This window comes from Puntigrus tetrazona, chromosome 21 (assembly GCF_018831695.1).
Source record: "Puntigrus tetrazona isolate hp1 chromosome 21, ASM1883169v1, whole genome shotgun sequence".
Taxonomy (NCBI): domain Eukaryota; kingdom Metazoa; phylum Chordata; class Actinopteri; order Cypriniformes; family Cyprinidae; genus Puntigrus; species Puntigrus tetrazona.
Window position 1 is genome coordinate 18280889 of NC_056719.1, and position 13387 is coordinate 18294275.

The 13387-nt window shown below is 37.7% G+C and overlaps 1 protein-coding gene across 2 annotated transcripts in view; it reads right to left on the bottom strand.

Moving 5' to 3' along the window:
• Positions 1 to 13387, bottom strand: part of LOC122326768 (gamma-aminobutyric acid receptor subunit beta-2) — a 69261-nt gene that overhangs the window by 17359 nt on the left and 38515 nt on the right. For both annotated transcript variants that reach the window (XM_043221908.1, XM_043221909.1), the window contains exon 5: positions 12272 to 12354. In XM_043221908.1, the coding sequence (XP_043077843.1) occupies positions 12272 to 12354 (83 nt within the window). The remainder of the gene's footprint in view (positions 1 to 12271; positions 12355 to 13387) is intronic.

Sequence of the window (13387 nt, forward strand, 5' to 3'; positions counted from 1 at the left end):
TTCGTTTATTTCATTTTTTTTTTTTGTGGGCTTGAGGTCAAGCTGAACCTGTGCTATTAGAGAGCGGAGGATAAGAGCGTGCACGCCGTGGGTCAAACTCATTGTCAAGTCAAATCACACAGCAGTCCGTTTCTGACCTCAGCTGCAGAAAAAAGCCTTCATAAATATTCAAGCGCAACATGAGATATTTTGTTTGCTTCAGTGCTCTCTGCGCCAAAGCTGACAGAAACACGAACGGCAGCCCATCAATGATTGAGAAACATCGTATTGTATCGCGGCAAACAGCGCTCTGCGTCAGACCGGAGGACTCTCTTGGCCCTTGCGTAATCCGCTCGCGGACGATCCTCCAGTTATCAGACTGACGGCCCGAACGCGAGAGAAGAGCAGATCAGAGAGAAAGAGCCACAGCAGGAGCAAACGGCCCGAGCTACAAAACAGTACCAAAGAGCAAGTTGTATTATCAGAAGAGCAACATTTCGAGAAAGCAATTGTATTTTACCCAGCACACAAGAACGTAGCCGTGACAAGTGAGTGAACCACTTACTCTACATATGCGTGACATAAAAGCATAGAACAGAACAGCGTTGTTCTCCAAGAGCTCGCGAGTACATGAATAAAGCCTGGAATCTTTGGCCCGACTTCCCATCGGTTCTCCTCTGAACAAGTTGTCGCTAGTTGAAGAAAGTCAGAGACAGAGTCTACATAAAATCAGGTAGTGTATGATGGTCACAGACTCTGTTTTTTAGCTTCAGACTTTGATTCCTTTCAGTCGGAGGATGTGTGTGTGTTTGTGGTTTACAGGGACACAAATTTGTTTAATGAAGTGGGTATGACGGAGGTATTAAAATTGAAAGTGGTTTATGAGGACACTACCTATGCCCCAGTAATTCAAAACGTACTAAAATGTGTTTTTTGGAAATATAAAAATGCATAGAGTTTCCTGTGAGGGGTGGGTTTAGTTGTAAATACAGTATAAAAACCATTAAGCCTATGGAGTCCCAACAAATACCAACATATGTGTGTGTGTGTGTTTTATAATCAATACATAATCAACAAAACCTTTTTGGATACAGTTAATCGAGATTGATAGTTTGACAGCACTTAAATAAACTGAGTCAAGAATCTGGTGTTCTGGTGATCCCCGAATGAATTGAGTCCAGTCATTATTTACAGTAATTACCTGAAGCTGCAGATTTAGCGTTCAGCGCATCACTCTCCAGCGTTCAGCGATCATTACATCACACAAACATGACATCGTATTGTTTTGCAGGGAATAATGGCATTTGTGTGGATGGTTGGGCCATTCAAAGCCACTTAACTCCATTGTTTCTATGTCATTGAGCCTGACTTAGCAAATTAGCTTTGCTAACATTCCTGTCAGAGCTCTTACATCACTGCATGTGAACCGCTCCGCTAGCTGTAACACGTGCGCAGGAGCTCCAGCATGAGGAGCTCGGCTAATTCTATAGCCATCTCCTACAAAAACGAGTCAACTTGGTTTTGTGCAGTAGACAGCTTCTTAACTGAAACGCAGCCTCTTAAATGACTTATTTGGAAGGTCGTCTTTCGAGCTTGGTTGCTTTTAATAGGAAACGAAGCCTCAGCTCTAAAGTTCTGTGGATTTTCTGGCACACCTCGGTCTGCGGTTCGGTCGGGTTCTGAGGGCTCGACGCGTCAGAACATTTACAATCATCCTACGCTTAGGTGACAGGAACAGAAAGAGATTAAAGAGAAGAAGAAATGTTTATTGCATTGCTTTATTTTGTTTAAAAGCTAAATAAAATCCCACTTGCACATATTCCCAGTGTACTTTGTGCTATTGTCACAGCGTTGGACTCTCTTGTTTGTGTCGTCGAGGTCCATGTGCTCGTCGTGACCCACTTTCTGTTAATTAGTTCTATCGTCGTCAGGTGTGTCTTGTTAATTTGTCAATTTCCTTGTGCTCAAAAAGCCCTGTCTGTTTGAGCTCAGTTTGTCCGGTCTTTATCCTTAGATGTGTTTGGTTTTTGTTGATCTTCCGGCCTGCATGTATGTTCTTTAATTAAGATTTCCGTCGTCGAGTCCTAATTCTCCCTCAACCACAGCATGACAGCTATATATATTATTCAATATTTTTTTGTTTTCACATTCGATTTTATTTATTTATTTTTTTTTTGGATACAGCAAGAGACAAGAAATAATGAAAATATAAGTAGCCTGCACGAACGAGATGTTCATTAGTTCTATTACAGACCAAATAAAATTAGAAGCACCCATGGCGTGTGAATCACGGTGTAGATTAAAGTAAATTAGTTCAATTCCTTCTGCAATTAAGGTTTAAAATAACGTTACTGTTTTTTAATGTGATGTGACGGTTGCATTTCTGAGCCTAAGACTGGGACAATAAAGAATAACAACATTAACCTCCACCTTAATGATACAAACTAAGATGATACACACGTAACTTTTTTTTTGCAATTAGTTTTCTTTGTCAAAATCGGAAGCAAAAACAGAATGGGCCGCCTATATCTTTGTGAAATGATGCAAAATATAATATAAAAGCACTAAACTCAAACAGCAGACAGGCTTCATGAGACGCAGATCAACTCTCTTGCAGCAGGTGGCGCTCACGAAACAGCAGTGATACGGCATTTCCTCACTACTACTGTAAACAAAACAGCACTACGCTTGTAAACACTACTTCAATATGTGATTTAAGGAAATAGACTCTAAAAAGACAGCCAGTATTCACATAAACCACCCACTCCTAATTCAATATTGAGGATTTTCTTTGAGTGCAATGCAATTTGTGCAATTCTGGAACAAAGATAGAAAGGGGCAAAAAACATTTATGTGCTAATGGTGTGTGTATGTGTGTGTGTGTGTATATATATATATATATATATATATATATATATATATATATATATATATATATATATATATATATATGTATATGTATGGGTGTATATATGTGTATATATATATATAGAACATCTAGAATGTTCTCAACTGTGCAAAAGGCAAAAAAAACGAGGTTTTAAATCGACTTGACCTAAATATTTACATGAAAATAAGCAGAAGTGTAATAATAATGACATGGCTTTGAAACGGAGTGTAATGCCTGACAATGCCGTCTTGTTAGGCAGCTCAAAAAAAAAGTTTGAAAACTTAACTTATTTCATGACTTGTAAACGCATAAAAGAGTCATACTGTGAAATTTGCTTAAATTTCTTATGCTTGCATGAGGACAAATGCTGTGAAAATTGCCTCCCATGAAAGCATTATGGAAATTAATAAGGATTAAAAAATAAATAACCTGCAGTTAGGATGCACTTCAATCGTGTCTGAACTGCATGGCAGCTCTTAATAAGGGCTGGTCTGCATAAAAATAGAAAGAAATGGAGATAAAGCATTCACCCCGAGTGTCGAGGTGGGACCGGAGGGGCTAAAGACCCTCTAGTTAAATATCTTCCGATTCTTCTTCATATGCATGATATGGAATCGCCTGCTAGCACGTCTTGATGGGGAACGTCTCCAGCAGTGCATGTGCGCCTCTACAGAAAGACTCGATCCAGATGCTTCAAAGCTTCTTTAATCCCGTTTCTAGCGTGCAATTAAAAGTGCCCCTTAATTCACACGAGGTATATCATCTCCTTAACTTTGCACAAACACAGCGAGAGAGAATCTGAAACAAGACACCTATACAAGCAAACCTCTTCATACCGCAGAGGAGATATGCGTTTCCAGGATTGCTTGTGACGGCTGCCGGCTCCGTGCGCTGTGCTTCGGCAGTGCAGAAAATTTGAGTAATATTCAGAGGCCTGGTAAGACGAGATTAGGCCATCAAAAGTAAAATAAAAGTCAAACACTATGTTAAGTCACCTCTGTGGAAAAGACACGCTTTCCTTCTTATATGTAAAGTATATTTTGTATAACAAAAGTATTACTTTAAGATCAGCCTCATCACTCCGCAGCCGCTTTCTTCTTAGAACTCAAACTATTTCATGTTCAATTCATTTTATGCAATAAGCATGGCATCAAAAAGATGTGGACAAATGACACTGTTTGTACCGTATAAAAATATTTCATTTGAGGCCCGATTTCAAATATGAGCGCACACTCACTATTGACTCTGGAGTTTTCTCTCAAGAAACTCCTAATTTGCATCTTATTAATAATAATTAAGTTTGGCTACTGGATAGGAATATGGATGTAGAACGAGGTGTTAATATAATTGCTACAAAAATGGCTAATATTCAACTAATATGCACGCTAATAAGCAACTAGTTAAACAAAGTGTTACCTAAATGTGTTTTCTAAGTACCAATAAAGAGCTATTATGCTAATGATATGCATGCTAATAAACAGCTAGATGAACGTGAGAATCGGTCCTTAAAAGCAAACACTTCTACAATACTTAACGCAATTAAAAAACAATCCTGAAAATGTAGTGTGAACTGAGAAACGTATGCATCAGGAAGTGAAAACACACACACACACACTCAAACCACTATTTCTAACTAAAATACCACTACTTAATACATAATGACGCTTCCTCCATTGCTAATGCTAGCAGGTGAGCACACAGCCGTCACGTCGTCACCGTCTCTGGTGCTTGATATATTTATATCAAACTCAACGACAAAAAGGCCTGTAATGAGATGAGTTTGCCGGGACACTCTTTACCAACATTGTCTCCAATTAAGCTGATCTCTGCAGACAAGGCCAATGAACAGAGAGGCAGCAGTTCTCAAAGAGGAGCTTAACCTGTCTGTGTCTCGTCTGCTCCGCCATCAGTCTGAGTAACGATCAGCGCCTGGCAGAATGACACTTCACACACTTCATATCGATCCCTCGACACAAACTCTTTAACATCTACAGTATAAAGGCCACGGCGCGCCTGCAGATTATGTTGCATTTCAAGTTAGCCTGCAATGCAAGTTTGATTGCTTTTATTTATTTAGTGTGTGTGTATGTGTGTATATATATATATATATATATATATATATATATATATATATATATATATATATATATATATATATATATATCAATTCATATGTATCAATTCATACAGAGAAGACTATACAGTTTTTGTTGCATCAGTGAGTTTTATTCATGTACTGTAGTTTTATTTCCTTGTGTAAACTAGATTTGCTTTGTAATACTGGGATGACGAACATAGGAAGAAAAAAATATAAACATTTCAAGGTTTACATTTGATTTAGACACTTTTTTTGTCTCCTGCTCTCAAACAGGAAAACTTAAAACAAATCTATGCGTGAATCAGAATGGATTAGGAATTGATTTTGAATCCAATCCGGACCTAAAGCATTGAATTGAACTGAATTGCAAGGTACTGAAAGACTCCCAGCCCTCATGGTGTGTTTGTTGCTGTCTGCAGTAGTTCCTGCATCTCTCTGCTGTGACCCGGGGAAGAGATGAATGGGTTCGCGCCGCTGCATCTTTGTTATTGCACCTTTATTAGAGTCACATTTAGTCTGGTTATACGTCATGGCAGATATTCGTTTTGCAGCTCTCCTTAGGGCCAAGTCGCAGTTCATTTCTCAATGCATGACATTTTCTCAAGACATAGACAGAGCAGCCAACAGCTATCTGGCAACCGGGTGAAAAGTGTGGGAGAGTAAGGGGCTGGGATGAGATTCCTGGAAACACAGAAAGCGTAATCACGGCCATCTATATATCGTGACCTACAAATTCTTTTTGCAAACAAGCACGTCCAATTAGGGTTGAAGGAAAAATGTGTATGCTGCAATTTTGGGGTTTCTGTTTACTCTAATTATGATGCAGATCGTGGCTTTTTGAGGTGGTTTCCCTGTACACTGAAAAGAGCAGAGCGTTGATAATACGTTGAGTAATCTAATCATTCTCGATCACTGTAAAGGCAGGGAAATGATGCTGAAGATTCAGCATCTGCTGTTTTATAGTTGAGTAAAGTGCGTAAAATGTTCTCAAGAACTGCTTAGTGACAGACAGCCAACCATAAATTGTCCCAACGCCTGCCTTATTAAATATTCATGAGAGATTCAAGTCAGCAGTTTCAGGTGCTGTTTGTATATATATATTTGTTTTTCTTCAGCAAATGACAGATTTAATGCAGCTACATGCTATACTCCTGTTTTGTTTTTGTGTTTTAGAGAGAGAGAGAGAGAGAGTACAAGCAGTTATTAAATTGGTTGCACGCTTATTGCATGCTGTACTCGTCCTTGTTCGGTGTCATTAACCTCATAAATAAGCAATGAAGACAAAATTGACTCTTTTAAAATGTTTTTCTCCTAATCTTTAACAGTAAACACTGACTTCTCTTCCCTCCTCCAGCAGCCTGTCACTCACAGGATCACAGCAATTAGCAAACCACAACGATCCAATCAATTCCACGTGGACACAATCAAGTCCTGCCCTAGATGTTTGAGAAGCTGTTTCACATCAACGTTCATCACGATAAGGAATCACAATTACCATCCCAAGCTTAAAGAGTCTCATTCAGGCTTAGCGTCTGTACGACTTCCCAGCATCCTGCTCATGAACGAACACACACAGAGATGCGCTGTCCATATAAGCAAGCCTGTGGACACATTTAACAGCCAAGAATAAAAAGGCTGATCGACCTTTTCCATCTTAAAGTATTTAAGTTCAGTTACTTAAATGATGTACATATGCATTCACACATAATTGAGCAGGTTATGCTTTTCGTTTACTACTCATATACTGACCTGTTTATAATTGTATTTATGTATTTGCTTTTTTTTCTTATTATTTAGTTTATTTGGTAACACTTTATTTTATATCAGTTGTGAAAGCCTCTAAAAGCCACCTTGATCACAAATGAAATAACGATGCTGAGTGAACGCTCTCTACACATACTACATGTTCATCAAGTACTTTCACTTCAAATGCACTAAATCTCAACCTCAGAAGTACCAGTACTTACATAGAAGCCTACACACAGAAGCCAGAAAGTACTGCTACTTATATATATATATGTATGTGTATATATGTATATGTATACACAGTTTATCAGAAGCGGAGAATCCCATCAAATCAGCGTCACCCAGGTCTGAGCCCAGACCACTGACAGACAGACCTGATCTTAACCTCCTCACAGCTGTCACACATTTAGCATCGGATTGTATTTCTTTTATTTTGAATGCACTAGCTGTCTGTAACGCATGAGCCGTTATCAATCCACTTCCACAGCCTCGCTATCAGCATGAAATCTGCTGCACTGTACCTTACACAAGTACAGACCGGTTCACCAAAACACAAAGCTATCAGTCACAGTCTGTCGTCTTCTGTATGCAGCGAAGAAGCGGTGATTTGGAACAAGATCACAGAGCGGCAAACGTCATGATCATGATTCCTGTTCTTGCAAAAGTAGTAAGCATGAGAAAAAGAATTGCATTAGAAAGTTATGTTAGTGACTCTCTGTATTTATATGTGGTAGGTTTTTATGAGTAAAAATGTGTAACTTGGATTACATTTTCAAAATGATTTTAGATATCCACTAGGCATGAAAAACTGGTCGGCTTCTCAGGAAGCAATATGACATTATTTCATGCAAAGAGAAAATATTTTGCCACTACATTCTTCAACAAATATTAGGTGGACTTTTTTTTTATTGCAGTTGCACTTATATGCATGTTTCATAAATGTCCTTATTTATTGTTTGTGATTGTATGTCTGCCTTTTATTAATATTTGGTGCGGTATTATTTAACATGATGCATTTTTATATTTCTCAATTTATATTCACTGAACAATCTACAATATCCCTATTTCACTAGTTAAATGCAATTTTATAAATAACCATAACAACAATTATTATACATTATATTGCTTTGTGATTTTATGGCTATTTATAACACACAACAAACACTACTTTTACATTTATAATGGGCTATATCTCTTGAGATTGTTAATTCAGAATCTGCTTAACTGAAGTAGCATAAGAAAGATGGCAAGATATAATACCTATGATGCATTATAACTATGAGAAATATAATCCATTGTAACTCAAGTGGATGCCACGTGTTCATTCCGTGTGTTATAAATACTCTTAAAAGCTTTAACCACAAATAAGTAAATATTATAATACATACAAATATATAAAACTGTTCTTAACAGTTTTTTTTATAATGCATTATGCAATCATTATAATGCCTTAAGAATGGCCTTATAATATATTATAAATACAGGCTTCATAGAAACTGTTACTAATCATTTGTACTTTCTTTCTTTCTTTTAATTGTGAAATGGCACTCTGTATTGACATCCTGTCAGCGAGCGTAATGTGTCTATAACCTCAAATCCTCGGAGAATCCCGTGAACTTTTACCTGATTGGTTTAGCCGTTTTCTTTCCCAAGTTTCTCCCAAGTTTCACTTTCTTTCGAGTTGACTCTGCAGAGAGTTGCGAGAACACCGCCGGCCGTACTCCAGCATCACCTACAGCCAAGCCGAGGTCGCGGGGTCCTTTCCCAGCGAGCACATATTGATGAATGTATACTGAATGCACTTTGCAAAAATGGTTAGTGGGGTCAGATGTTCAGGTCGTCCTCTGAAGGGACTCCAGCAGTCTATTCATGCATAAACGCTCACAAGACGGACTGAGCTAGCTGAATCAGACTCTTTCTGAACAGTTCTCCAGGTTAAAGTGGCATGCATTATGCTCCATCAGTGTTTTGACTTTCCGTCAATCTTTGCTTTTTTCTGGATATTATAATGCATTATGCATTTATTATCATGCTTTAAGAATACCCTTGTAATGCATTATAAATAATGGTGTTTCTTAGCTGAGAAACCACCGCCTTGGACATTACATTGAAACAAGGAGGGATTCGTGTGTTTCCGCTACGTCTTAGCACTGAGCATTAGCTGTTCTCTACAAGGCATGCGGCGTGTTGGAGTTCACAAGAGCACAATTATCAAGCGTCTTGTCCTGATCTCCTGCAGCTCTTAGCTCTCCGTCTCTCTGCTTTAATGGCAGCGGGTAGCGAGCCGTACGTAACGCCGGACGCTGGAGGATTCCTGCTCTCTCTCAGCACACACCACATATACGGTCACAATTAGATTTGATTAGGCCTTCTCTGCTCGTGGCGCTGTGCGGGACAAATGCTGACTGGCTCTCTTTATCTCCTGGCTTTACGGAGATGAAGGTCATTCTAATTAAGGTAATGGTGGAGTTCGGTTGGTTTTCTCTACACACACACACACACACTCTCTATGCTCTCAGAGACCTCTCTCGGGTTCAAAAACCCCTAGAATTCAGTCTGAATTGGTTGTGATTCCAAATTAAACTGATGACCGTAGTCGAGTTTGAAATATCTGCTTGAAACTCTGAAGGTCAAAGTCAAGGACATTTGTATTTATATAGCACTTTAAAACGGCATAAATGCTGACAAAGATGCTTCACAATAACGCAATAAAAAGACAGAAACGATACTAAAAAAACAACTCGACCATACAAATTTAATGCAAGTCACTGAACAGGGTAAAAAACTAAACAAGCCAAAAAAAAAAAAAAATAAATAATAATAATAATAATAATAGTTGTTGCCTTACTTGCCCAGCTGATTTATTAAACTGATATTTGTAAAATAATTTGGTAACAGTTTATTTTGATGGTCCTTTATGAACGTGTTGACCTGAAGTAACTTTGCACCTACATGTCAACTAACTCTCATTAGAGTACTGTGTGATTATTATCTGATAACTCTTTATTGTGATGATCTACCAACAGAAACAGACATTCTACTGACTATCTATAGATAACTTATTCTAACCCTAACCCTAAACCAGTCTACTAATACTCTACTATCACTCTAATGAGAGTCAGGAGATGGACTTAAAGTCCACAGAATGTTCCTAAAGACCATCAAAATGAAGTGAAACCAAACATTTTAAATTACAAGCTTTCTTAAATGTTAGGTTGAAAGAAAACGAGTCACTATTTTATGAAATATGCGCTAATTTGCATACATTTCTAGTACAAAAATCTGGATGAGGCTAGTTTCAAAATTCTTGTTTAATCTTTTGGACATCGGAGATTTTTTGGAGTCGAACAGTTTTACAGAGAAAATTCTCTCATTTATGTCACTACATATGTTGTATATAATCAAGCAAATTATATATAAACAAATCCCTCTGTAAAAAGCTTTTAGAATATAGACACAGGAATAAACATTTAAAGTTTGGTGTGTGTGTGTGTGTGTGTGTGTGCTTGCTACTGAAATTTATGGCTCAGTGTAGGAGACAAAACTCATTCTGACAAACAGATTGAGTGCTATGACAGAAACTTAAGTGTCTTTCGGATGTTTTCTTTCGACTAGTCTGAAAAAACTTTTTATGAAAAACATATCTAAAATTATGAAAACAAAAGAGATGTGTTTTCAAAGTTTTAGTTTAAGTAGTAGGATCACTACTAATACAGAAAGGGCTCTGTCAGTTAATAGTTTGAGGATGATCTGAAAGATCTTCAGGGGGAGCATTTATAAATAAGGTCTGAGATGTAAACTGGAGCCAGAGCGTGCAAGTCTTTTTAAATACAAAAGTCAAAACCTTGTAATCAGTTCTGAATTTCACTGGCAGCCAATGTACATGAGATAAAACTGGAGTGATGTGCTTACTCTTTTTCTTCCCCATTAACAATGCAGCGTTCTGAACCAGTTGTAAAAGCAAAAAGGAAAGATTGGTTGATGCCATCACAATAATCAAGCCTTGTTGAAATCAAGGCATGAATGACTCTCTCTAGATCACTAAAAGAAAGAAAAGATTTCAGTTTCTACTTACCCACAAGCTGAGGGAAAAACTGTCCTTTACAACACGTGCATAACATGACCCAACATGTGGCATCCAAACCCCCTTTTTTCATATTTCAGAGTGTTGCACTCATGCTAAAATGCTAACTTTTTCATAGCAATCTGCATCTCACAATCCATAATGATCAAGCAAAAACCAGATATTTCTTTTTAAGAAATAAGGTTGCATCCCATGGAGCAATTCTGAGATGTTTCCACACTTTGACCCGAATTCATTTGCCACAAATTCAGACGATTAGACATAAAGGGCACACACAAGGTCTAACGGCTGAAAATTCAGATCAGAGCACAAACCAAGTCTAAGGATCTGCCCTGCAGAGCTCAGAGACAGAGGCACAGATCTAGGGAAGGGCACGAAAACCTACCGCATTAAAGAGTTTCAAGAGCAGACTGGCCTTCTTTTAAATGCAAGAGTTTTAAAACAATCAAGAACGCCCAAAGGTCACTCAAGTGCCTGGCCTGACTTGAAACCAGTCCCTGGGCATAGTAGAAGAAATTGATAAACACAGCGAAATACACAGGAAAAAAATAAATAAATAAATAAATAATAATAATAATAATAAATATATATAAATAAATGAAACACTGTCCAGAGCACTGGATCTCAAACTAAACTCACAGTCAAGATAATGCATGTGGCTTAGCGTCGACTCTAAGTGTTCTTGAATGGCTAAAAGCCAAGCTTGAACCCAATCAAACATCTTTGCCGAGATCTGAAAAATTCTGTCCACCAAAGGACCCCACTCAACTTGACAGAGCTTGAGAGGATCTGCAGGGAATAATGGCAGAAACCCTCCTAATCCAGGTGTGCGAAGCTTGTCTTAATACACACGCAAAGACTGTAATCGCTGCTGAAGATATTTGAGCTAAGTACCGAGTTAAAGGTCTGAATACTTATGCAATGTGATATTTCTGTCCCCAAAACTTACAATGTAGAACATTATTGCAATTTAATGGTAAAAAACTATGAAAATGCTACAGTGAAGCATGCTAAATGGTTAATGGTTTCCCCCTATTATATAAGGTTAAACTTAAACTTATTATTTTACGGTAAAATACCGGGTTACACTTATCTAACCCTACATGTCAATGATATAGTGCACCTTCTATATCATTGTCCTTCTCAGCTTGCAGAAATCTGCTTGTGGTGAGCTTTGGTTCATTAAATGACAAAAAGCAAAAACACATTTTTAACTGTAAATTTAACGGTAAATCCTTAAACCTAAAATTACGGTAAAAATACAGTAAATTTTACACAGTTCTTTTACAGTGTATCTTTTATACTGTTTTGTTTTTGGCTGTGGAGCGCAGAATACGGTGGGAGAATAATTTGAATCGTTGTAGCACAAGGAATGGAATATAACAACTAAAAACACTGTTTATTAAATGCATTTATGTCAGATGAATATAAAAAATGGACGCAGAGAAAGAGAAAAGTCTGGTGGGACACTCACAGCTCTCGATCTCCAGCGTGCAGTTCTGCTCATCGAGAGGGTATCTGCGTAAGTCCATCATGCAGGCGGCTGTGGTCGTGATCCTGAACACACACAAAGAGTTGACCTGTCACTCACTATAAACAACTGTTCCTCTAGCGTTCTGTTCATTACAGATTCGTCCATGCCAGAGTCACGCATTTCCAACATACAATACCCTTTCACATTCTTTTTTTCATCATATTTTATTCATGTAATGTATTTTCAAGGTAAAGTGTATAAAAGGATTTTTAAAACTGCTTTCCTGAACACTTTCCCCATCGCCCCACAAAAAGGCCTTGGCCTAATCTCTCACCAATGTATATGAATAATACATAAACGCAATATATAGAATCACTTCGGTATAGGTACCAATTCTCACTATGAACTAGTTGCTTATGAGCATACCTATTAGTCTTTATAAAGCACATATTCTGCATCCCTAATACCTATAGACTTAACAATTACCTTACTGTATATTAATAAACAGAAAATTTAGTTTACTGAGACAAAAGTGTTATGACTTGTTAATAGCAAGAACTGGAGCTTAAAATGGTCCAAAGCATTGAAGATTTAACGCAGCTTAATGGATCAGATTAGTGCTTATATATATAAAATGTGTTAGGTGCATTAGCGCTACTAAGGATTTTAAAAACCCAGAGATAAATAAAATATCTCCAGCTTCCTTTAAAATCAACAATCACATGTAAATATTAACTCTTGACGAACAGCTTTACAGATCCAGTTCGTTACTGGTGGATACAATTAACCATATGTCACAGATTCCCGAGTAAACGTGATATTTTACGAGGGAAACATTGCTGTATCTCCAAAATGTATGGTTCACTGGCACTTGCTGCTGCTGCTACAAAACAGAGACTGCCGTTTTTAGAGTACTAAGATGTGCTTTATTTATAGCTATGTAAAGAATGAAAGTTAATATAAGCATCTCGCTACGCTTCCTTTTGAATCTATGACTGCAAAGTCAAGTCTGAAAAGCTTTTAGTGAATTGAATAGTCCCCGTTTTCCTCTTCAAAACAGAAATCATGTGAAATGAGCAGTGAAGAGTGTTTGAACTCAGAGAAGGAGCTCGGGGT